Source organism: Leptopilina heterotoma, unplaced genomic scaffold, assembly GCF_015476425.1.
Source record: "Leptopilina heterotoma isolate Lh14 unplaced genomic scaffold, ASM1547642v1 Lhet_115, whole genome shotgun sequence".
Taxonomy (NCBI): domain Eukaryota; kingdom Metazoa; phylum Arthropoda; class Insecta; order Hymenoptera; family Figitidae; genus Leptopilina; species Leptopilina heterotoma.
The window spans coordinates 1,257,424-1,283,741 of NW_025110834.1; the positions used below are offsets into that span (position 1 = coordinate 1,257,424).

The 26,318-nt window shown below is 29.9% G+C and overlaps 2 protein-coding genes across 3 annotated transcripts in view; one reads left to right on the plus strand and one right to left on the minus strand.

Moving 5' to 3' along the window:
- The window catches only part of LOC122509176 (lysine-specific demethylase 4A-like), a 56,754-nt gene extending 48,206 nt beyond the window's left edge, over positions 1-8,548 (plus strand). For both annotated transcript variants that reach the window (XM_043623017.1, XM_043623009.1), the window contains exons 7-11: positions 1,119-1,418; positions 1,510-1,701; positions 6,435-6,548; positions 6,640-6,732; positions 6,887-8,548. In XM_043623017.1, the coding sequence (XP_043478952.1) occupies positions 1,119-1,418; positions 1,510-1,701; positions 6,435-6,548; positions 6,640-6,732; positions 6,887-6,982 (795 nt within the window). In that variant the 3' untranslated portion in view covers positions 6,983-8,548. The remainder of the gene's footprint in view (positions 1-1,118; positions 1,419-1,509; positions 1,702-6,434; positions 6,549-6,639; positions 6,733-6,886) is intronic.
- A 14,752-nt stretch (positions 8,549-23,300) lies between these two features.
- LOC122509244 lies at positions 23,301-24,104 on the minus strand. Its single transcript, XM_043623170.1, has one exon. The coding sequence runs from the start codon at positions 24,102-24,104 to the stop codon at positions 23,301-23,303; it is 804 nt and encodes a 267-aa protein (XP_043479105.1).
- Between the last annotated feature and the right edge of the window lie 2,214 nt (positions 24,105-26,318).

Consider the following 26,318-nt stretch of genomic DNA (forward strand, 5'->3'; position numbering starts at 1 on the left):
ATTAATAATAATTAATTTACACTTTATAAAGAAGAATTTTAGAATTTTAGTTTATTGTTGTGGAAAACAATAATTGAATTAAAATAATGAAAGTAATTTTGAATAAGTTACAGTAACAATAATCTTATAATAGATATAAAATGATGATTTTATCAGTCCAACATTTTTAATTATTATAAAACATGAAGATATCGATGTATGTAGTTTTAAAAACCTGGAAAAATTCCGTTTTTTAACCTGGAAAACTTGGAAAAGTCAGGGAATTTGAAATGAGCAAAAGCGTGGCAACCCTGAAGACAGAATTTATAGCGGTATGTTTTATTGACGGCGATTTTAGACAGGGCGATTGATTTTTTATATTGCAGACCTGAAAGCAAACCAAATTTTATGAATTTATTATTATGTTTTTAGAAATTGTAAATGTAAATTATGCCTTTCCACTTATAATCTCTTGACATGTAATGACAGGTACACTGCAAACAGAATCAGAAGGTAGCAAATTATTTGAAATACTTTCCCCAACATTGAAATTTGGTTGACTTGCTTCGTCTATCTTCAAAGTGAAATTTAACAAAATTATTACATTTTTGTTAAAAGGCACTTCGGATTATTCTGAACTTTTCTGATGTTTTGAAATTACTGTTGTACACGCTTTATTTAAAAGACAATATTATTATTGATGCACAATATAACTTTGTAATCACTATCGAACGGATTTGGTAAACTCGTTACTGTTGCTTCAATGATTGGTTTGATGCGTTCAAACATTGCAGCGTCATTTTCAATTTGCCCGCCTTCTAGAAAATTTGGTAAATTGTATCTTCATAATTTTGAATTACATGAAGTATTCAAAAAATATTAATTTATTTAATGTATAAACTTCAACTTATTTACAATAATTTCTAATAAGAATTATTGATTTTATCTTACCTGTTAGGTGAACCTGTTTTTCTAAGTTTGCAAAATGTTTGTGTGTACCGCGTTATAAATTTTCCCAAAGACTTTTTAAACTTTTAACTTCTCGGTAAATTGTACTACCGTGACTATTAAATTGTTGTGTAATTTTTATCCACGTTTCATTCTTCATTTTGATGTTGACCTAATCAATGTTGTTTCAGATGTGTTGCCTGTGTCCAATGATTGGTGGAGCTGTAAAGCGGACAAGCGATGGTCTTTGGGCTCATATAGTGTGTGCACTTCTATTACCAGGGATAACATTTAAGGATGCTATAAACAAGGATCCAATAAACGTTTTAACAATGAAATTGGGAATAACTAAACAACAGTGTTGTTGCTGTGGACAAAGGAGTGGAGCTTGCCTTACTTGCGATAAATGTGGTGCTCTGTTTCATCCTTCCTGTGGATTAGTGAAGGGTGCCACTTTCGTTATTCCACCGTATAATGCAGAAGAACTACAAGTAATTCAAAATTCTTATATTTATGTACTTTATAATATATAAAGAAACACTGAATAATTATTTTTTACTGTTTATTCTTTCTTTATTATAGATAACTTGTCATCGTCATGATGATGGGAAGGAGAAAATACCATTGGTCGGTCTAGGCGAAGTTGTATGGGCTAAACATCGTAACACACGTTATTATAAAGCAAAAATTTCGTCGATTCAAGATACTCTTTTTTACATGGTCACATTTGAGGATCATAGTTTCAGCGAAGATCTTTATCCAGACGACATTACCGTATGTTTTATAAATTTATTAACTTTCTATTTTTCTATCTCTGACACATTATGTGTATTTTAATTCACATAATTACGTTAGTGGTGTACAGGGTGTCTAACGGTCAGGGAGAAGTCAGGGAATTTTTTTCTCAATCCTTGTTAGACACCCTGGTGTACATTTACTTTCAAACTTCATATTTCGTTTTTCAATATTAACATTAAATAATTTGTTGGTAAACTTTTTAATTATCATATATTTCCATAGTCCATTTGGAGAATTTTAAGAATAAAGGAATTTTAATAACCAAAATTAAAGGACAGTAATTTTATGTTACTAAGGAACATTTTAAAGCAAAAAAAGAAAAATCAATTTTTTTGAAGTCCTTGACCAAAAAGTCCCCTTAATATTAACACAGGCTTCACAGTCTGTCCCCTATTTCCCTAAAAGTCCCCTTTTTTTAATTTTGGCCCCTAAACGTACCCTATTTTGAAAATTTCCCCTAAATTTCCCCTATTTTTTTCTTTTATCTTTTAATGATGAATTCACGTCAAATTTAGCTTCGCAAACTATGAAACTGCCACTAATTCTAATAAAAAACCTTCAAAATTTTTTCTATTTCTGACAAGAATGAATTTTTTAATATTATTTAATTATTACAAAAGTTTTAATGCAATTATTTTGATAAATAACAAAATTCTTTACAAAAATTCAATAATTTTTAGGAATTTTAATAAAATTCTTTTTTACAAAATTCAATTATTTTCATAAGTTAAAATATTCATCCCAAGAATTCAATTATTTTCAAAAGTAATGAAATTCTTCGAAGAAATTCAATTATTTTTAAAGATTTTCACGAATATTTCGTCAAGAATTCAATTATCTTTACAAATAGAAAAAATTTTTCGACAAAAATTCAATTATTTTCAAAAATTTATAAAAATCTTTGTAAAAGTTCAATTACTTTAAAAAGTTTTTGGCAATTCAATAATTTTCAATATTTACTATTTTCATAAAATTTATCAACAGATTTAATTATAGAAAAAACTTTTTGATACAATTCTACGAAAAGATTCAATTATTTTCATAAATAATAAAATTTCACTTCCGAATTCAATTATTTTCATTGCAGAATTTCAAATATTTTTAATACAATTTTAAAAAAATTCCTTTAAAAATGCAATTATTATTAAAAATTTTATTAAAACTTGAGGAAAGAATTCAGTTTTAAGAAACATTCAATTATTCAATAAAATTATAAATTTCGTTGCAATAATTCAAATATTTTCATAAATAACATTTAATTCGTCGCAGAAAATCTATTATTTTCAAACAATTTTAAAAATTTTGCAAAAGAATCCAATTAACTTGATAAACAACAAAATCGCATAAATTCTTTCCATAAAATCAATTATTCTAAGGAATTTTAATAAAATTCTTTTCCAAAATTCAATTATTTTGATAAACATCAAAATTCATCACAAGAATTCAATTCTTTTGAAAAGTAATTAAATACTTTGCAGAAATTAAATTATTTTCAAATTTTTTTAACAATTCTCGTTAAGAATTAAATTATCTTTATAAATAGATAGGGAAATTCATCTCAAGAATTAAATTATTGTCAAAATTTTTTTTAAAATTCTTCTCAAGAAGTCAATTATTTTCAAAAATTTTAATAAAATTCTTCTCACGAATTCAATTGTTTTCAAAAATTATTATTTAAATTCTTCTCAGGAATTCAATTATTTTTAAAAAATTTAATAAAATTCTTCAAAAAGTTTTAAATTATTTTCAAAAATTATTATAAAATTCTTTAATATAATAAATTTCATTAAAATTTTAATTAAATTCCTTAAAAAGAAATTAAATATTTTCAAAAGTTGTTAATACAATTCTTCGTAAAAATTAAATTTTAAGAAACATTCAATATTATTTATTTTTGTATTTAAATAATTGATTTCTCGTAGAATTAATTTATTATTTTTCGTACTTTTAACTAACAATTCTGTAGAATTAATTTTTTTGAAAAAGTTTAATTGAATAATAATTGATGTTATTGATTTAAAGTAGAATTTTAGTTAAAAATTCTAGAAAATGTTAATTGAATTGAAATGATACAAATAATTTTGAAAAAATTACAGTAACAATATTCTTATAATAATAAAATAATGATTTTGTCAGTCAGTCATCTTTTTTTTTATAATAATATTCTTATGAGTTGTTCAATTTTAAATTTTTGAACATCTTAATTCCAATGAAAAAAAATGATTAAATATTTATTTTAAATAAAACTATTGATGTTTTCGAATAATTTTACTTTTGAAGAAATTTGTAGAACATTTTTTTGAGTATCTAATAATTTTTAGAGTGAATCAGAATATTCTTTAGGGTCCGGAAAAAAGTCAAAGTTGTGTTTGGAAATCAGGGAAAAGTCAGGGAAAAATAAAGTAAAATTTTTGTGTCAACCCTGCAGAAATAAATTATATTTTTATCTTTATTTAACCAATTTTTATAGTCCCCTAAAAGTCCCCTATTTTTTAATTTTTAATCCCCTATTTCCCCTAAAATTCTTTTTAGGGGCACTGTGAAGCCTGTTAACAGGACTGAAACTAGGCCCATGAATCCCGTAAAAGTCAGTAATTTTGCTTCAAGTCTGTAAAAGTCAGTTTTTTTTGAAAAAAAGGTCCGTAAAGTCATTGAACCGTAATTTGATTGAAAAAGGACGAAAAGTTCGTAAATTGAACAATATAATTTGAAGAATTTTAGAGAAATTACAAATAATTGCAGAAATTCAATTATGTTCAAAAATTAAAAAGAATTCTCGTCAAAATTTCAATTATCTTTAGAAATAATAAATAATAAAATAATAAAATTTCCCAAAAGAATTCAATTATTTAAAAAAATTTTAATATAATTCTACTCAAACATTTAATTATTTTCATAAAATAATAAAAATTTCACAGGAATTCAATTATTATTTATATACTTTTTTTAATAGATTTTATAAATTTTTTTACACGGATTCAATTATTTTCATAAATAATAAAATTCTTCTTAGGAATTCAATTTTTTTTGGGTATCCTTTTTTCATAAATAATAAAACTAATTGCAGAATTTCAATGATTTTTAATAAAATTTTTATGAAATTCCTCGAAAAATATAATTATTCTTAAAAATTTTATTAAAATTCGTGAAAAGAAATCAATTCTTTAAAAATTTGTTGATTAAATTCTTTGTGAGAATTCAATTTTTAGAAAAATTCAAATATTCAATAAATTATTTTTTTTATATTTAAATAATTGAATTCTAGCAGAATTTTCTAACAAAAATTGATAAAAAAATAAATTTCTGTCTAAAATATATAAATTTGAAAATTCTTTAGAAACTTTTTCAAAAATTATTAAAAATAATGAATTTATAGAACAATTTTACTTAAAAAGACTGAAAAAAAATTTAATTTTTAAAAAGTTACAAATTATTGCAGAAATTCAACTGTTTTTAAGAGTAATGAAATCCATTGCAGAAATTCTTCTTAGGAATTCAATTATTTTCATAAATAATAAAATAATAAAATCTGTTCGCAGTTTGAAGTAATTAATTTAAGGAAGTTTATAGTATAGAAAATAATTAAATTCTTTCGAAAAGTTTTATTCCTTCATGAAATTTTTTAAAATTGCATTAAAAGTAATTGAATTTTTGCAAATAATTTTATTATTTATAAAAATAATTGAATTGTTTCGAAGGATTTTTAAAAATTTTAGAAAATAATTAAACTCTTTCGTGCAATTTTATTAAAATTTTGTTGAAAGTAATTGATTTTTTGCAAAAAATTTTACTATTTATAAATTATTCTTAAAAGTTTTATTAAAAATCGTCGAAAGAATTCAATTATTTAAAAATTTGTTTATAAAATTCTTTATGAGAATTCAATTATTGAATAAATCATTTATTTTTATATTTAAATAATTGAATTCGATTATTTAAAAATTTGTTTATAAAATTCTAGTATTTTTGCAATCAATTTTCTAATAAAAATTGATTAAAAAATGAATATTAGTTAAAATTTAAGATAATAATTGAATATTAAAAGAAATATAACATGAATTTTTAGAAATAATTGAATTTTGAAATTAATTTTTTTGAAAAAGTTTAATTGAATTTTTTTATTTTATTTTAAGAAGTTTTTATTTTCTAAAATCTATAAATAAATGGACTTGAAAATTGTCAAAGAACTTTTTCGAAAATTAATTAATTTAAAGATGAAGTTTAGTTAAAAATTCTTTAAAATAATAATTGAATTGAAATGAAGACAATAATTTTTAAGAAGAACAATATTCTTATAATATAAAATAATGATTTTATCAATTTGTCATCTTTAATTATTATAAAACATGAAGAAATCGATGACTTCGAGTCGAAGACTCGGAGTTATCCATATCTTCATGTTTTATAGTTATGAAAAATTTTATTTATAGTTTTAAATAAAATGTTGTTTTATTTGATTCGGACTGGTTATATTTTTGTCAGTAATTGGTCCATAATTTTTCATTTTTGGTTCGTAAAGTCCGTATTTTTAAATACTTTCACTAGTTCGAGCCCTGAATTATTAAATATTTTTTTGTAAAACTTAGAGACATAACATTTAAAAAACAATAGTTCAATGTTGGTCATTCTAAAGAAAATATTTTACAAAATGGAAAGTATGGGTGTTAAACCGAATCTAAAATAATTCACGTTGTAATTTATTGTTGCAGAACTACGACCCTCGAAATGTGCCTACGATTGGAGCACATGTTAGAGTTAAGTGGACAGATAATAACATTTATGATGGAATTTTTGAAGGCACCAATCATCGCATTATGTACAATGTAAGTATAAAATATTTACTGTTTAGATGTATCTTCTAATGTTTAAGTATAAGAAAAAATATAAATTAAATTTTTTCTATTGCATTAATAGGTCGTCTTTGAAGATAGTTCTCAACTTTCACTGAAAAGAAATGAAATCTACAGTTTACAAGAGGATTTACCAAAAAGAGTTCGTTTACGTTTGGTAAGTGTAGTTTAAGATTATGTTTATTTTTTTAGTCCGTAATTTTCTTTATTCTTTTGAAAACACTAATTTTTGTGACCTTTATTATTTTCTTAAACTAATTTTCTTTATGTTTGTTTTTACCTTGTTTGCTACTTCATTTCATTTGCAAAAGTCTGTTGCCACTGAAATGAAGCATCGAGCTCATCTTTATGGCATTGAGGAAGATTCGGAATCGCAAAGGAAGGTGAAACCGTCGAAAAAAATATGATAGAATATATGGGAAAATGGCGTTTGAGACGTTTCTAAACGTGTACATGTACAAAAAAAAGTCTCTGAAATTAGAGTATAATTATTTTACGTGCATAATGCTAAATTTTATTTGATCGACTTTTATTTTAAGTTTATTAGCAAGTGAAAACTAATTCGATTAGTTAAATCTACATTTTATTTATTTTTTTTTCTAGAATTATAGTCGCTTTAAATGTTTACTCTTAATTACACGTTGCACAAACGTGTGATATAATAAAATGTATTATACATTACATATTAATTATATATTATACAAATTACATAGCCTACTTTATATACATATATGTAAACAGAATGAAATATGCCGATTGTATATTTTAGGGTACGCTTCAGTCGTACAAATATAATTGTAAGATTTTCGCTTTTCCCGGTTTTTACATAATACAATTAAATTATTTTTTTGCGAAATTCAATTAATTCTCGTGTATCTACAAGTTGATTTTTATATAGAAAAGGAGTATTTTTTTCTTTTTTGTTTAGGTACTCGAACGTTACGAATAATCTGCTTTAATACTGTGACTTTTCTATATTATTTTTAATGTTGAACAACATTCTAATAAGAAAATTTTCATACATTTTAGTAAAGTTTATGTATTTAGGCAGATAATGAGTTGTGAATGTGAATGCTATCATTACCATTAATTACCGACTTTAATATATTTATTATTTTATATGAAATTGATCATTAGTATTGAATTGTGAGACATAATTTTCAAAATATTTACAATTAAACATGTTGAAAGTTTGGGCTCATTAATTTTTTTTCAATAAATTTTTTAAATATTTTAAATAATTGAATTATTCATATTTCTTTCAAGTATATACAATCGATTTACACTTGCAAATATTTGTGGGAGAAATTGACGATATTGTATAAAAGAAATAAAACCTTTTAATTGTACGGTATTTATTGGAAATATTGAAATAGAATGGAGAATTTTTGAAATGTAATATTGAGCTCAAATTTTACTTACTTATAGTGTATTGTATAAGATTTCGTATGTAAATATTAAGAAGATAAATTATGGAAAATTTGAAGAATTCTATTGTACATCACATATTATATCTTCTCCATTTTATAGATCAGTTATTGATAATCTAGTCATCTGATACGAAAACTTAATTGTTCACTGTTTAAAATTGTAGTCTATAGATAAAGAGTTTAGGTTCAAAAATTATTTTATAATCATGCTTCTTCTGTACTGAAATATCAGATGATTGGACTTATATTTGGTGTATGTTTGTAATGATGTAAAACATGATTGATATTATTATTAATATTATTTTACAAAACTATGAAACAATTATTATTTTTTTCATGTTAATAGGACTTATCCAAGACAAAACCCTTGTAAAGCAAGCCGAATTGTCTTTGATCTCATTTAAACCTATTTAATTAAGTATAATTACAGATTGTTCATTGGCGTTTCTTCACAAATGTAACTTTGATCACAGATTATAAAACTTAGATGTAATTATGTATCGAAATAAAATTAATAAACATTGCGAAAGTAGTGCGTTGAAATAACACTGATTAAGGCATTACAGCGGCTAATCGGTTTAGTTCATATTTTTTAAATTTGTATTATTTAGTTTATTTTACAAATATGTAATTTAAATTTAATTTGTTTTTACAATAAGCTTTTTGTTTAATTTCTAAATTTTTATTATTTAATGTCAATGTTAGTCAAGAAATTTATTATAGAAGGGAGAAATAGTACAGAAAAATATCTTCATTGCTTACAATATTGCCGTTGATTAGTGCCGCTGTGATACCCTAAGATTACAAATATTTTTCTTTTAAAAAGCCTTCAAATAATAAATCGTTTATAATGTTTTTCGAGAATCATTTATTACTTATATTTATAAGAAAATTAAATGATAATAATCTTTAATTACTTATTTTCGAGTCTAGCCTTGCGTCTACTAACTCAGGAACGATTCAAATTGATTTTGGTTTAAGGATATTATTTATGAAGAATAAAAGAATCATTTAGACGATTAACATATAAATGTTCTTTATAAAAAGGTAAATAAAAATTATTGTTAAATACAAAAATATAAAAATAAGGAATTTGAAGAGATATTAACAAGAAATATACAAATTAATATTCTTCGGAGTAGAGAGAGATGATGAGAAATAGATTTTAGAATAAAGTTAGATAGCAAATTTTAAGAATTTTATTAGACAGGAAATTGTGGAAATAAGTTGAATTTTGGCTTCCTTCTCTAGAGATTTGGATTGAACTTGAATCTTTTTATTAATAATCGAACTTTGAACTTGTAAATAGCGAACAATTATTTTTATTATTTTTAAATATTTCCAAAAGAATTAGATCTAATAATGGAATTAGAACTTGAATTGGAACTTGAATTGAAAGTAGAACTTGAACTAGTACTTGAAACAACGAATAACTGATTTATTTTTAAGAATAACTGGAACTGAGTAATTATTTTTAAGTAATTTTAAAAAGAATTAGAACTGAATATTTTCCACAGAGTTCATGTTTTTATATTCTTGTCCCTTCCTAATTTTTGGGTTAGGATTGGTTTTGGCTGAGAATTGTTTCTGGGTGGAGAAAAAGAGTTTGATTAGATCCCTGAAAAGGAAAATGACAAAAAACTCATTAGCCCAAGGATGGTATTAGGCCCTTCAGGTCCAGCCTTTCGAAATTAGGAGTTGCGTGGACGTAGTTAAGACAGGGATGTTTTTGAGTGGAAGGGGTTTTAAATTGTTTGTAGTTTCTAAGAGATGGAGCCAAAATTACCATTTCAACAAGTTACAGTGCTTTCGGCTTTGACGCTCTGAGCGCTCGGAATGTACGAAACGTGGTTGGTTGTGTTATGGGAATTGTGAATTTTGATTGGCTAACACTCAACATTGGTAGTTCCGTGCTCTGTTTTCACTCTCTGTCTCAACTTTATGTCGAGCGTGAAAACAGAGCACAAAACTACCAATGTTGAGTGTTAGCCAATAAAAATGCAATTTCCCTAACCCAACCAACCGCGTTTCGTACTTTTAGAGCGCTCAGAGCATCAACTTCATCAACACCGTCTGTAAATTATACATAATTATGTGTTGAAAATGAATTAAATTAACAATATTCAGTTTTAAGAAAGTTATTAACAATTAATTTTAAACAATAAAATATGATTAATAATGATAAATTTATAATATAAAGAATTTTATATTCTTAAATTGTTACTTTATAACTAAAATAACTGGAATATTTAAAAATTATTGAAAATAGTTGATAATACCTATTTAAAATTGTTAATTAAACTTAATTTTTATTAATAAAGTATAGAATATTCTTTATATTTCACATAATTATTCTAAAGAATTCAAAAATAAGTGAATTGACTATTAAAATTAGTTGAAATTAAATAAGAATTATTTAATTATTTAATAATGGTTTATAAGTAATTATATGCAATGATTTTTGTACATATAATTAACTTTTTCTTTTTTTTGTAGTCGGAAGTGGAAAATCTGTGAATTCGCAAGTGGTGGTCCCCTTGTCCTGCTCCTTAACTTGCCAGTACCCGCTCATGCAATGTGTGAGCAAGGACGGGAGGAAAAGTTTTCCTCCCCCCACGCTCAAAACTTCTGAGCACTGGATTCATGAAGCGTTTACACCTTCTGTAAAAATTGTCCAGAAAGGAAAATTTGCATTGGAGTAAGAGAGTCAGATACACAGTCTGTCTCTCTTACTCCAATGAAAAAATTTCCGTTCTGGAAATTTTTACCGAAGGTGTAAATGCTCCCTCATCCGGTCAACCTCGTCTTCCGTCTCTATCTTTTCCCCATTATTTTAATAATGAAGGATTAAATATGTCTCCACGAGTCTAGATTTTGAACCATGATGTCCTAGACAAAGTCTTCTTTGCTTCCTCTAAGGCAGTTCTGAAGACCTTGCAGATTCCTGACCCTGCGACGTGATTAGTTTTATACTTCCCGTCGAACTTCTTTTCGCATAAGAAGCAGCATGGGCTCTTCTTACAGTCTGCTATCTTGTGGTCGGCTTCTCCACACTTAAAGGCCTAAGCACAACTGGTTCGGTTTCGGGAGACGGTTTCGGGATATGGGCTTCCTAACCTCAAAATGTATGTAAATCTTACATATCCCGAAACCGTCTCCCGAAACCGAACAGTTGTGCTTAGGCCTTAAAGCACGCAGCTGACCTATCTACCAATTTACAATCTTTGCCTATATGGCCATAGCCAACCCTACTAAAAATAAAATCAGGAATCGTCATGAATGGTCAGAATTTCTGAACATTCCTGAACAGTCTCACCACTTCTGACGTTTTCGAACGTTTCTCACCATTCCTAACCAAATACTTTCCAAGCTCCTCCCACTTTACTCCCACCATTTTCGAAGCTGTGACCATTTCTGAAATGTGTGAACACATAACCTATAAAAATTTTGGTACATCTTTCTAATTTTGGTAAAGTCTCATGAAAATTTATATATACATATAAAATCTTCCAAATTTATTTTTTACATTTCAGAATACATTATTCTATTATAAAAATTGTTCTTTTAACTTAACAAAAGTTCTCATTTTTCAAATTGGTATAATTATTGAATTAATTATACAGCAAAAGTAGGTAAATAAATCAAAACATTCGGACCATTCTTTTAACATTATTTAATATATTTATTTAATGTAGGGGAGGATGGGGCAAGGATAGTTAGGTAAGACCTTTTCGGATCTAGCGGCCAAACTTGATTATGTATCTGCAAATGAAACGTATTTTTGGAAAGCCTGGTTATTTGGCTATAATTTTCCTGTACATTATTTTACTGTAGACTCAAATCCCTACGAGATACGAATGAAAAAGTAAACAAAAATTTTTAACTATCCTTGCCCCAGTACCGGGGCAAGGATAGTTAAAAGAATTCGAATGCCAAAAATGTTATAGAAAATCAGTAAATTTTTGTTTTTTTTATTTTACTGGATTTAGACTATTCAATATTGATATCCGAAGTATTAAATATATGTATGGATCATTTTCTGAATTGCAATTATTGTATTAAAATTCATCTGAACTAGAATCAGAGGTTTAACCAATTTTTTTCAGACGACCACCAATTTCTTGGTCATAAGCTTCGTTTTCCGTATATAATTACGCACTATTATGTATATCAACCTAAAGAGAACAATTAAACACTTTTTTAAAATTTTCAATGGTATTAACACTCTTTTACCGTGCCGTATTACCCAGGTGCGATTTTTTGGTCGGCCCATAGTTGGGCCAACTTTTACAAAGTCGGTCCAACTTCTCGTGCCAGAGGTTGGGCCAACCATACAGATGATAACGGCGACCGTCTAATGGCGACGATGGTTGGCCCGACAACTCATAAGGAAGTTGGCCCAACTTACAATGCATATGTTGTGCCAACTATACATTTCAATGGTTGGTCCAAAGACTGACGCCAAAGTTGGCACAACTTTAGATGCGTAAGTTGGGCCAACCACAATTTTCAAAGTTTGGCCAACTTCAACAGCCAAAGGTAAAAAATTATTAAAAAACTACATTATTTAAACAATTAACACGTTATTATTAGCGGGAACATCAGATATAACCTTTACCTATTATTATTAAACACAATCTCATACATACATTTTCGAAAATATCTATCGCTCGCTGGGATCGAACCCCTAACCTAACGCACCGAAGACTTATACACTGACCACTACGCTACGCTCACATGGGAGTGCATAACGCAAAATGTATATTTAAGCTGCAACAGTCGGGCCAACCGTGGCCCAGAGTTCGCCCAACCAAGAAAGTTTAAATCATTTAAACCGCATTTGACAAAGTTTTGCCAACCGTTGGGCCAACCGTGGCCCAGAGTTCGGCCAACCAAAATAATGTAAGTCAATTAAACTGTGTTTCACATAGTTTTGCCAACCGTTGGGCCAACCGTGGCCCAGAGTTCGGCCAACCGAAACTGAAAGTCTTTTAAACTACGTTTGGATAAGTTGTGCCAACCTTTGTCGCCAAAGTTGGCCCGACGGTTGGTTAAACTCTGCATTTAATGGTTGGCTTGCAAAGTCGGGCCAACTGTGGGCACAAGTACTTGCCAAAGTTGGGCAAACTCTGGCAACCAAAACTTTGCTTGCCAAAGTTAGGCCAACCTTGGGCCAACCTTCAAACTCTGGCGGCCAACCTAAATTCGCACCTGGGTATCTCTAACTATCCTTGCCCCATGAGCCCATATTTCAGTTTTTTCCAAATTTTAAGGAACGACGTGAATTAATTTGAAAATAAATACGATATTCGTGTTCAGCAGGAAATTCCACTCCGGAAAACATTTTACGTAAAAAATATTCTGAAATTCTAACGTAGAAAACAATATGATAAACATTACGTTGACATTTTAGCAAAACAGACTTTTTTCAAAAATAATTTCCTAACTTGGCAAATGGTGACAGATTGACTTGCAATTTTTACAATCATCTTTTGGTGTTAAAACGCGAATATACTATGAATTACTCGATTTTTGAGCAAACCGTCTAAGCATAACAGCAACTAACTATCCTTGCCCCTTAACTATCCTTGCCCCATCCTCCCCTATATTTATAATATATTAATTTAATATATGTATATTTACTTGTAATTATTTAATATAGTTAATTAATAATAAATTTTGTTTCATAATATTAGTAATTTACTATACCAGTCAGTACTTATTATGAGAAGTATTTGCATTATAATTAAAATACAGTTATATTTAAATTATTATTAATCATTAATAGAATAATTTCTTACTATAATGATTATTAATAATTTAAATGTAAAATTTATAAAAATTTCAATATTGCATTAATAATTCATTATTATTATAAATTATAATGTTAAATTAAATTAATATTAAATACTAAATTCATTTTAAATGCAGATATAATAATAATTATTATTAATCTGTATTCGTATTACAGTTTATGAAACATTCCAAATTGTAAAGTTAAGACTTAATTTATTATTGATTCAATTAATAATGTTAATTTTTATTAATTCACATAACCTATTATGACTAAATTGAAATATAATTAATTAATAAAAATTATTTAACAGTTTATTCTGATTTATTGATAATATTGGTAATTGAATTTTACTATTTTACAGTTGCTCTTTATATAGACAGTTGAATCTAGAAATATGTAAGTCGGTTCGGTAGTCGCAGTCGTTAGGGCAGTTAGTTTAGGCACTAGATTAGGTCATGCGTCGGGGTTCGATCCCCGTAGGGTCCAAATTTCAATTTAATTCCGGGAATTAGTTTCAAGTTGTTCCGTATGTAACCAAACTGATATTAATTAATAAAATATATTTTTTAAAATTAATTTGTTGCAACTTTTTGCATATTGTTTAAATAAATAAAACAGAAGTGGCTTAAAAATATGGTCAAAAATGAGATACAAATGGTCTCAAATAGTCACCAATTATGGGCGGGGTCAACAAAGAGGAGGGGATAGTAGCAAACTTGTGACCACTTTAAACTTCCTCCTGATCAGTTGTGATAGATTTCTGACGAGATCCATCCAGAATCGTAAGAAAACTGGATTAAAGTGGTCAGGCGGCCTGACCATTTGTCTGACCATTCCTGATTTTATTTTTAGTAGGGAAGGCACCTATGACACCTTGTAACCATAACTCACTGGACAAGAAAAAAAAGCCAACCGCTATGTGGCCGAGACGTTCCAGCTTTTCTGCATCTTGCTGTGTGGTTACTATAATAACAAGCTTAAGACCTCGCTTGTTAGGTCCCAGGACATTTATCTTTCTTTTTCCTACTGGCATTGCCGAAATTCTATCTATGTCCTCTTGGACATCTGTTGGCTCTGTAAGACAAACCAGATAGCGGATACTTGATGTTTGTTCCGTTCGAGGGACTATCGGGCCTTAACAGGGTACTGCCATCTGGTCAAGATGGGCCCTGAACCGACTCCGTTAGATACATAGACGTTATAGCATTGCCGAAGCATTGATGCGACGTCTATGATATCCAAGGGCACGTGAACGTTGTTCGTTCGACGTGGAGGTCGATGTATCTATTCAAGATAGCAGGAAGTTTCCGTGGAGGGAATGCATCCTGGTATCTCTTCACAGAGTTTACCCTCTGTATATAATTAACTTATACTTGAAAGAATTAAAATAATTTGAAGTTAGTTTTGTTAAAGTTGTTGCATATAAATCATTCTTATTTATTATTTATAATTTATTACACTCATTCTCATACTTCATGCTTTACCCTACTAAAAATAAAGTCACAAAACGACAAAAAAATCATCAGAATTTCTGACGTTCTGAGACTGCATTTGTTACGATTGCAGCCACATAACGTCAGGCTTGTGTCATTTTTCATCAGAAAGCTTCAAAAGTAGTCAGGTTTTTTATACAAAGTCGACACCCTCTTTTACCTGGAAAAAGGTCAACTGACCGTCATAAAATTGAAGGGAAATCTTTTTATTTGTTTATGTTTATATTTATTTAAACATTATACTTGTTTTTCATCGACTTAGAATTCTTCTCACAATATGTTCTTGTTATATAAACAATAATATATCCTTTAGAACTTAAATTCAAAAATGATATCAGTTTTTATTTATCAATTACGGTTTTCGAGATACGTTACAGTTTTCTTAAAAAATGTTTTTCAAAATAAATTTTAGATATTTGCAATCGTGAAGATTTCTAGATTCTGAATTTATATTCATTTCACCTGAAATGTTAAAATTGCAAAACTTTTGAGCAATAAAAATCAGGTTGAAGACCCGAAGCACGTAACAATAGACCCAAAATTCTATTGTGAAAAAAGGGCTACGCACAAATTTGAAGTTTTTATGGTACTTTACATTTACCAACTATCTTTCGGTGGGGGACTGTAAATTAAAAAAATGAATTCAATGAGAAATAATCACAATCCATAAACATCAGTATTCAACAGTAGGAGCATAAAAAATCCTGTAGTCAGAATTAACCAAAAGCATCAGAAAACGTCAAAGTAGTCACAAAACATCAAAATTTCTGACGTTTTTTCATTATTCCTGATTTGATTTTTAGCAGGGTAACTACACAGATAACAAAATGCGTGCAGTAGGTAAACATAAGGTAGACATTCGTGCGTCATATCTGCGCTCATATGACGACACAGATGTGTCCTCCATTTTGTGATGCTCTTGAATGTGCGTACTAATAGAAAACACTAAATGCTTTATCAAAGCAGCATTTATTTCATTTAAATAAATAAGTAAATAAAAATTAAATTTTAATTAATCTTTATATTATAAAATAAAATTGTAATTCTTACAATATATTATACTAGTATTATATTTCAATAAAAAGTTTAGAGTTGTGCGTACAAATAAAAAACTGATACATTATTACTTTATCAAAGTCCTCGTTGTTATAATAAATTTTTGACTAGTCAATGATTTTTACGCGTAGAAGAACAATATATATTTATATCATATATTTATAAACATTCTATATTTTAATATATAGTAAGCTATTTTCATGAAATTTGACTTTTATCACAAAGCAATTAGCGCAACTTAATGGCGCAATGCGACACGACGCACTCGACGCGACTCGAATTACTCTCACGCGATAACTACGATACTTGGGCGATGCAAGCAGAAGCTATTTTTACAAGCAATAATACTTGGCCCTATGTATCGGGGGAAATTCCTTAACCTAAGTCGATAGATATACAGATCAATAATGATCTTCTGTCGATAATGCTTTTATATAGTCTCCCCAACTCGTCTGAAAACTTTTTAAAGAAAAAGCAAAGTCAATCCGCGAATAATGTCGAAACAACTCATTGTTTTCTTGTCGAAAATGAAACGCGTTCCTCAAGTGATATTTGGTGTTTGGACAGCGGGTGTACCGCTCACCTCTGTAATGACAGTAGCATTCTGACTAATTTGTCGAGCAAACAGTGTAGTTTAAAACTTGCTAGTAATAGTACTACCGTTGTCGAAGCAAAGGGGGATGTTCAGCTCGAAATCGCAAACGATCCGAACAATAAAGATACATTGTATGTACAGTAGGTTTCAAAAATGCCTTCCTAGTATAAACGTGTCGCACTCATATGTTCCCATGGAAACATATGACTGGGACACGTTCAAACTAAGAAGGCATAATTGAAACCTACTGTACCCGATTTACGCACGAATTTAATTTCGGTTGCAAAAATCGTAAACAACGATTACGAGGTTACGTTCAATAAAAAGTACGCGGTTATCAAAGATTCTGACGGACAAACTCAACTCCTTGCGGATCGCGTCTTTGATTTATTTTTTCTACGCGAAAACAAAAACGTTTCTCACGCAGTGACGGAATCCAAAATTTTTAAAAGTAAAGTCGATATTTGACACGCGAAACTCGGACATTTAAATTATAAAGACATGAAAAGCATGCTTAAAAACGAAAGTGTTATCGGTTTAAATTTCGAAGACTCTGTCAGTTTAAGTGATTGTGACGTTTGCCTGGCTTGCAAAATGACAAGCACGCCATTTCCGAAACGTGAACATTTTTCGAAAGAACCATTGGATTTAGTTCATATGGATTTATGCGGTCCCATGAGGACCACTTCAATAGGCGGTGCAAGATATTTCATCACATTTATTGATGATTGGAGTCGATATTGTCATGTCTACTTCTTAAAAACAAAAGACGAAGCGGTCGAGAAACTTATTGAATTTAAAACACTTGTCGAGAACCAAACTGGACGAAAAATAAAATCTATTCAATCCGATAACGGACGCGAATTTGATAATAATAAAATGAAAATCTACCTGAAGGAAACCGGAATTCATCATCGTCTGACGGTCCCACACACGCCACAACAAAACGGCATAGCCGAACGCAAAAATAGGACACTATAGTCGAGGCCGCAAGGTGCATGTTAATCTAATCTGGGATTTTAACATCTTTTTGGGCCGAAGCCATTTCTACTTCTAACTACATCGAAAATCGATGCACGACGAAAGGGATCTTCGAAGGAACCCCGTACGAAAAATAGTACGGACGACATCCAAACGTGTCTCATTTTCAAGTCTTCGGCAGCAAGGTATTCTTCTTGAACAAAACACCTAACAAAGGGAAATTTGAACCAAGAGGCATCGAGGGAACATTCCTAGGGTATGGTGATGGATCAAAAGCATTCCTTATCTGGAATCCAAAGGGTAAAAAATTATTTTATCTCGTGACGTAAAATTTTTAAATTTCGAATCTGAATCAAATTGCGAAGATTTTTGTCCACAGTTTCCGAATCTCGAAAATGAAAACGAGAAAAGATCTAAAAATGTAACCGAAAAACTCAAATTCGTAGATATCATCATTGATCATAATGAATCATCACTACCAGTTACCGAAGAAAACGGATCGCCATTCCTAGGTTTCCAGAGACAACCGAACGCGAGCGGCAGATCAACTTCTGTCCCTATTGATCATCGAAAATCATCACCATCAGTCACCGAAGAGATCGAAACGCCGTCGATAAGTTTCGAGAGAGAACCAAGCGTGAGCGCCAGATCAACTCCTGCCAACCCTGTCGATCAACAAAATTATGATTTAATCATCGACGATGAACCATATTTTTTTGGATTAAATAATTCCAAGAAACCGACGATTTCAAGAGTTTAACTAGAATTCGAGAAAGACGAATTTTACGATGCAAATCTCGCGACCAGTACATCCGAGATTTCGTTAAAAGACGCTACAAATGGTCCTGATCGTGACGAGTGGTTAGACGCTATATCCGACGAATTAAGGAGTGTTATCATCAATGACACTTGGACATTAATCGAAAAGCCAACCGATGCGAAAATAGTCGGAAGTAGAATAATATTACGAAATAAATATAATCCGGACGGTACATTAAACCGAAGAAAAGCTCGAGTCGTCGCGCAAGGATTCACGCAAAGGCCGGACATCGAATTTTCAAAAACATTCGCTCCCGTGACAAGAATGGAATCGTTTGGTTTACTCATGGCTCTATCAGTCAAACAAAAATTGAAGATTTCGCAGCTCCACGTCACCGCAGCGTATCTTCACGGAGAGATTGATACCTTTATTTATATCAAAAAACCGGATATGTTGAAGGAATCTTTGGAGAACATCATCAAAAACGAAACAAACGATGATATACTTGTGAAAGCGAAAACTATGCTGCAGGATCTCGAATCAGGAAAACAAACTTGTAAATTACACAAGGCCATCTATGGTCTTCGCCAAGCGGGAAGACAATGGTACATAAAATTGAAGAAGACTCTCGAATCAATTGGTATGGAAGCTACAAAATCAGATCCTTGTTTCTACATTGATCGTTGAGGAAAAAATCATACTTACCTTATAGTTCACGTCATGATTTCCTGATTTCCTCAAACGATCCCGGAAGGGTAAATGAAATCAAGAAATGTCTTTCGACTCATTTCAAGATCAAGGACAACGGGAATCCTGATTATTGCCTTGGAATCTAAATTGAACAGAAAAATGATCAAATCTCGCTCTGTCAAAGTGGTTACATAAAAGACGTTCTATCGCAATTTAACATGGATCAATGCAAACCTGTCAAAACACCGATGGTTGCTGGACTCAAATTGGAAGTGCCAACCGATAGTGAAAACAGTGCGTGTCCTTTTCGTGAATTAATAGGAGCTTTAATGTACATTTCCACGGCAACTCGACCAGACATCAGTTACGCCGTGAACGCGTTGAGCCAATTCAACAATCGACACGGAAAGCAGCACACTGGGAGGCTGCAAAAAGTATATTACGTTATCTCAAAGGAACTCTGGACAGAAGATTAGTATTTTTAAGGGATAACAAAGGAATTCTTAGATATGCTGACGCCGATTGGGGCAACGACCAAAATGATCGTCGATCATACTCCGGATATTCATTCACTCTATCTGGAGCTGCAATATCTTGGTGTTCCCGGAAACAGAGAACTGTCGCTCTGTCCTCGACTAAAGCAGAGTACATCAGCATAGCAGAAGCTGCCAAAGAAGCGATCTTCCTTAGTACTCTTCTAAAGGAACTCAAATGTCCAGACCTGATCCCCATCACCCTTTTCAACGACAACCAGTCTGCAGGGAAATTGGCTGCCAATCCTGTATTCCATTCGCGGTCAAAACACATTGACATAATGTTCCATTGTATAAGGAGTGCTCTTGCTAATTACCCTTTAAAATTGGAATATCTATCAACTGAAGAGATGATAGCCGATATCCTCACGAAGTCACTCCCATCGCCCAAATTAGAGTTTTGTGCTAAAGGACTTGGACTCAATGATAAAAATACAAAGTGATTTCTATATTGAGGGGGCGTGTTGGAGTTCAAATATTATAAATTCACTTTTATAATTCGCGGTATTTTAATTATTCTTTAGACACTAGATGTCGTTCTGTTTATTTTTTCAGGGTTGCCACGGACCTGGAAAACCTGGGAAACCTAGAATTGTCATGGAATTTTTTTTCAGTCATGAAAAACCTGGAATTGTCAGGGAATTTTATAAAGCCTGATACTTTAAACTCAATTTTTTTGTATTTGAGTCGTAAAAATTTCAAGTTTTCAAATTGACATTATACAACTTTTTTATTTTAAATTTAGTGCTTACAATTGAAATCAATATGGCATTTCTAAATTTTAGTTTCTTTTAGTCAATATCTTCCTTTAAATAATTTTGAAATTAATACATTTTAGAAACCCAAAAATTTTATGAAACTAAAGTTACCAACTTTTATGCAATGAAAATTTTTTCTTTTGCTAATTGTTTTTAAATGTAAAAAGCCCTTTTAAAAATTGCAAGTGCATCCATATTAAGAAATAAACAATTAGCAATAGAAAAAAATTGCTTCTGAAGCGAGGAAATAATAATTTAGTTGAAATTTAGAAATATTTGGAAAATCCACGACAAAAATAATTAAAAATCACTGATTTCCTTGCCATAGATCATCTTACAATTTTTTTAAATGACTTCTCACATTAAAATAAATAATTAGTAAAAGAAAAAATTGCTTATGAGCTGAGGAAATAATAATTTTGTTGAAATATATGGTTTTTTGGAAAATCCGTGTAAAAAATAAAAATTACCTACTGATTTCCCCGACTTCGATCTTTTGAAATTTTTTAAAGGGGTTCTAACATTAAAATAAATAATTATCAAAAGAAAAAATTGTCATTGGATAAACGTAGGTAACTTCAGTTTCATAAAATGTTATTAAAATGTATAAAATACTTGTTTAATTGTGAAAAATTCTGATATAAACTAAATTTCTAAATTTAAAGAGATTTGCTTCACACTTTTCTTCGGAGCGTATCTTAAATAATCTCACAAATTTTAACTTAAATTTTTATTATTAATAAAATTAAAAATTAATAACTTATTTTATTACCAAATTTACTTGAAGGATTTTATATTTTTTGTCGTAATTAGCTAAAAACATACCAAAACAATTTTATTTTTGGGTCTGGAATATTTTAAAATACCAATTGTTTATTTTTTTATTTTAGAATAATTATTTTAAAGTGTTAAGATAAAATTTCAAAAAATACAAAATTTCAATTTTTTGTGAAAAATTAAAATATTTATTAATTCTATAAATTTTGATAAAATATATACTTTATATACATGAATCGATTCGTTTTTATGTCAGGAATGCAGTTTTGACAAGAATTAATAAAAATTTTAATATAGAAAAAAGTTATTTCAAATAATTCGAAAATTAATTTTTTCAAAAATTAAAAAATTGTTAAAAAAATTTTTTTTTTTAGATATTTTTGAAAATCCTTCTGTCTGATTTTTGGTATTCGTGACCGTTATACACCTACAAAATTTTATCAAAATCCGTCAAGACGTGTAAGAGAAAATTTGTCCACAAGAATCGGTGACATACACACACACATACATACACACATACATCCGGACATTTGTTCCTCTCGACGAATTATATATACTACACTTGAAAATTTGTAAAAATAATTGATTTTAAAAAATTCGGAAATCGACATCACTATAAGGCTTCCTTTATGAGGAAGCAAAATGGTCTGGAAAACCTGGAAAAGTCATGGAATTTTAAAATCGATGTTTTGTGTCAACCCTGTTTTTTAATACGACCCCTTCTGGTCAATTTCAATATTAATTCAGTCAGTTGTTTTACTGTTCACGATTTATATCGCTTGTCTAAAATAAATCTACTTTTGCTTCCTCATAAAGGAAGCCTTATAGTGATGTCGATTTCCGAATGTTTTTGAGTCAATTATTTTTACAAATTTTCAAGTGTAGTATATATAATTCGTCGAGAGGAACAAATGTCCGGATGTATGTGTGTATGTATGTATGTGTGTGTGTATGTATGTGTGTGTGTATGTATGTGTGTGTGTGTGTGTATGTCACCGATTCTTGTGGACAAATTTTCTCTTACACGTCTTGATGGATTTTGATAAAATTTTGTAGGTGTATTACAGTCATGAATACCAAAAATCAGACAGAAGGATTTTCAAAAATATCTAAAAAAAAATTTTTTCAACAATTTTTTAATTTTTGAAAAAATTAATTTTTGGATTTTTTGAAATAACTTTTTTCTATATTAAAATTTTTATTAATTGTTGTCAAAATTGCATTCCTGACATAAAAACGAATCGATTCATGTATATAAAGTATATATTTTATCAAAATTTATAGAATTAATAAATATTTTAATTTTTCACAAAAAATTGAAATTTTGTATTTTTTGACATTTTATCATAACACTTTAAAATAATTATTCTAAAATAAAAAACTAAACAATTGGTATATATTATATTGAGGAAGCTTAATGATCATGAAATGAACAACTTGTTCTTATTTAATCGCTCGCCTTACTTCTTCCTAAAGTCAAACATTAAGTATTATTTAAAGGAAAACATCATTTATGCCCATATTTTTAAAGCTATTACGATAAATTAAGCATAAGTTATCACAACAATCACATTTTTAGAATCGTGAAATAAGTCTCAATTGAAATTTTATGCATATCTTGCACAAAATTTTCCGTACCGATAATAATTATAAAATATACGTAATTTGTTTTCAATATTTTGAGTTTAAAGAATAAAATAAATGGTTTTAAGAACAAATAAGTAACATTAATATATCTAATCTAATCTAATCTGACATCGAGATCGAGCTGGATTTTCCTCAAGAGGGGAAAGTAAGCACCTAGGTTATAGAACCCATTGTACCAAACTCCAGTTCGCTCGTTTGTAGCAACTTCTTAGAGTCCTGTTCTTCTCCAGAAGTCCAGTATCTCTTCTATCGATAGGTTGCTCACCTGCTTAGGGTCAATAATTGCTTGACCCCAGCTAGATAGCCTGATCCTAGCTAACGCTGGGCATTCAGATAATATGTGAGTCGAAGTTTCGTTACTTTCCCCACACAATGTGCACATAGGTGAAACTTGTCTGCCTATTTTATGCTGATGGTAGTTCAATAGTCCATGACCCGTAAGTAGACGAACTACGGTTCTAACTCTGATCTTATCGAGTTTGAGGAGATCGCTCGCTCGCCTCTTGTTGAGTGCTAACCCCAACAGAGTTTTCGCTTGCCTTCCCACCCCAACGTTCGCCCAATACTTCTCATGTTCCTTTTCACCCCATCTATCTATGGCTCCCTTAACCAAGCATGGCATTATTGCCACTGCTGGTTCAGGACCTATAAATTTCGTCTCGGAACCGGTTTTCGCCAAGACGTCTACTCTTTCATTACCCTTGATTCCCGAGTGTCCCGGTACCCAAATCAATGAAAGTCTATTTACTGAACCCAACTCATCTAGTACGCTGCGGCATTCCCAGACGAGTTTTGATTCTATTGTGGGATTTTTCAGAGCCCCTAAGGCCGCTTGACTATCCACACAAATACTAATCCTCTTGCCCTTTGTTCCATTTCGAATGGATATTTGGGCGCAAGTTAAAATCGCACAGACCTCTGCCTGCCAGACCGTGGCATATTGTCCTAATGACTCAGCCACTTTAATGTGGCCAGTTTTCCGATAAATTCCGAAGCCTGCACCGCAGTCCATCTTGGAGCCATCTGTATACCAGACTTCGTCCCCAAGTGGAAACCTTTCAAAAAAGTCTCCACTGCAATAGACTTCTGCGCATCTAACCTGCAAATACAATATGAAAAAATTGTCGTTGGTTTTCAGTGTTGTGTTTATCTTTCTTCTTATTTCTTTTTACACAGCACGTTTTAGGCATTTTATAACTATTTTAATAATACTAAATTAATGCACTTAATTTACTAATCACTTGAATCATTTATATGCGTTTTGACACACGTCGTGTTTCGATTGCACTTTAAAGTTAACTGTTAACCTCAAATTAAAAGCATATCATATGTGAATCAATGTGTGAAACACACGGTATAGAAAAGTTTTGAATGTGTAAGGGATGTGCAGAAGCACTCTTGTCTTCTTGGAATTGAGTCAACTTTCGTTCTAAAATCAGTCACTTCATCTCATCATCCGCTATGCCATCTTCCTGATCACTCTCATTTTCGCTAGTCTCAAGATTATGCACTGAAAAACTGTTGGTAGAGCAGTTCCGCTATTGACTGTTGTGCAGCGCTACTTAACTTTAAACTCACAGCTCTATCAAAATTAGGCGAGTTGCTCTCCTAAACTTGACTACCAATGGCGTTGTCGAGCGGCTGCTTGACAAAAAGGTCAGCAGCTCTATCAAAAAGGAGAGTTGCTCGCCCAAAAAGGAGAGTAACTCGCCCAAAAATAAAGTGAGCTGTGCGATTCTTTTTAACGCAGCAGTTCACCGCATTGGGCGAACAGCTCTACTAACAGTTTTTCAGTGATGAGCTTCAAGTTCTCTAATTCGTTCGTCTAACTGTTCGTAAGTGGCCTTGTCAGCAACAAACTGATTCTTGTCTTTAGTAGCGTTACGATATCTCTGTTTTAATATTCTCATTACATCACGCATCTCAGTTTTGTATTCTGCGACGTTGAAAGGTCCTTTGCGAAAAGGACACTTCTTAGCTGACGTTGAAACAAATAATCAAACATAATTGAACAAACATTAATTTAAGAAATAATTTCAACATTTTTAAAACAAGCTTACACGGAGAGAAGAAAGTAGTCAATCTTACTCAGCCCTGAGTCATAGTTACTAAACAATATGGTGACTTTTTCGTTCAACAAAACAAAAAGTAAACTTCACTAAACGGCCATTTAGTTATTAAAGCAGAGTCTACAATGAGAGAAGGTGCGCATCGATGTTCATAGCTATAGATATACCACAGCATGCTTTAGTATACCTATAGCTATGAACACTGATGAGCACCTTCTCTCATTGTAGACTCTGCTTAAGACTACTAACTTCATTAGTATCTTCTACGATATAAATTGTCATATCTGCGATTCTGTTTACAATTTACCGAAATAAAATTTAACCTCTTTTATAATAATTAATATAATAGTTAACACTTTATAAATAATTAATTATTTAGAAATAATTATTATTAATTAATTATTTTTCCAAAAATTTATTATATATGGGGAACGAGAAGAAAATCAAGTAATATTTTACAAAAATACACTGACGGTGATATAAGGTAACAATAATAAATCAATTTAAAAATTATAATTTCTGTAATTGTTTAGTTAAATAGAGAAAATTATAAGAGCTATATTTCTTTACAAAATATATTTGTCGCATATTTGAATAAACAGCTAAACTTTTTTTTATAATTATTATGATAACAATTACCTAATATTTGTTGTAATAACAAGCATAAATAATAAGTATAACACTGCAAATAAAGTTTTGAAAAATAATATTTTTTCTCGATTTCGTTTAATTTTTAATAGGTAGCTTTTTAATTAATTTTAATATTTTTTTTAAAGTTCAATTAATAATATGATTAAAAATGTAAACAGAATTAGTTTTGTCTGCTTTACTAAGCAGACATTCATCCTTACTACTATGTTTAGTTTGATCGACAAAAAAAAATTGAACGCTGTTTTGTAACCTTTACTTAATATTTATTTGTCACAACTCAAATTTTCTTACTAAATGCGTAATAGTACAACTCACTATAACTCTTCTCTCCGTGTACAAAAATAAAACGTTGGAAATCTTCGTGTCACCAAATTTTTGCATTCCTTTTTCTCCGTTCCAAGTAAATTCGCATAATAAATTATCGGTCATCAGTTGCTTCATGGACGTACTTAAAAATTCTCTCAATTTTGTTCCGCCTAGAGTCAGGAGATGATGATACTGAAATA

Bases quoted from the DNA above. Each gene is read 5' to 3' on its own strand.
- LOC122509244 (XM_043623170.1), bottom strand. From the start codon at position 24,104: ATGGACTGCGGTGCAGGCTTCGGAATTTATCGGAAAACTGGCCACATT.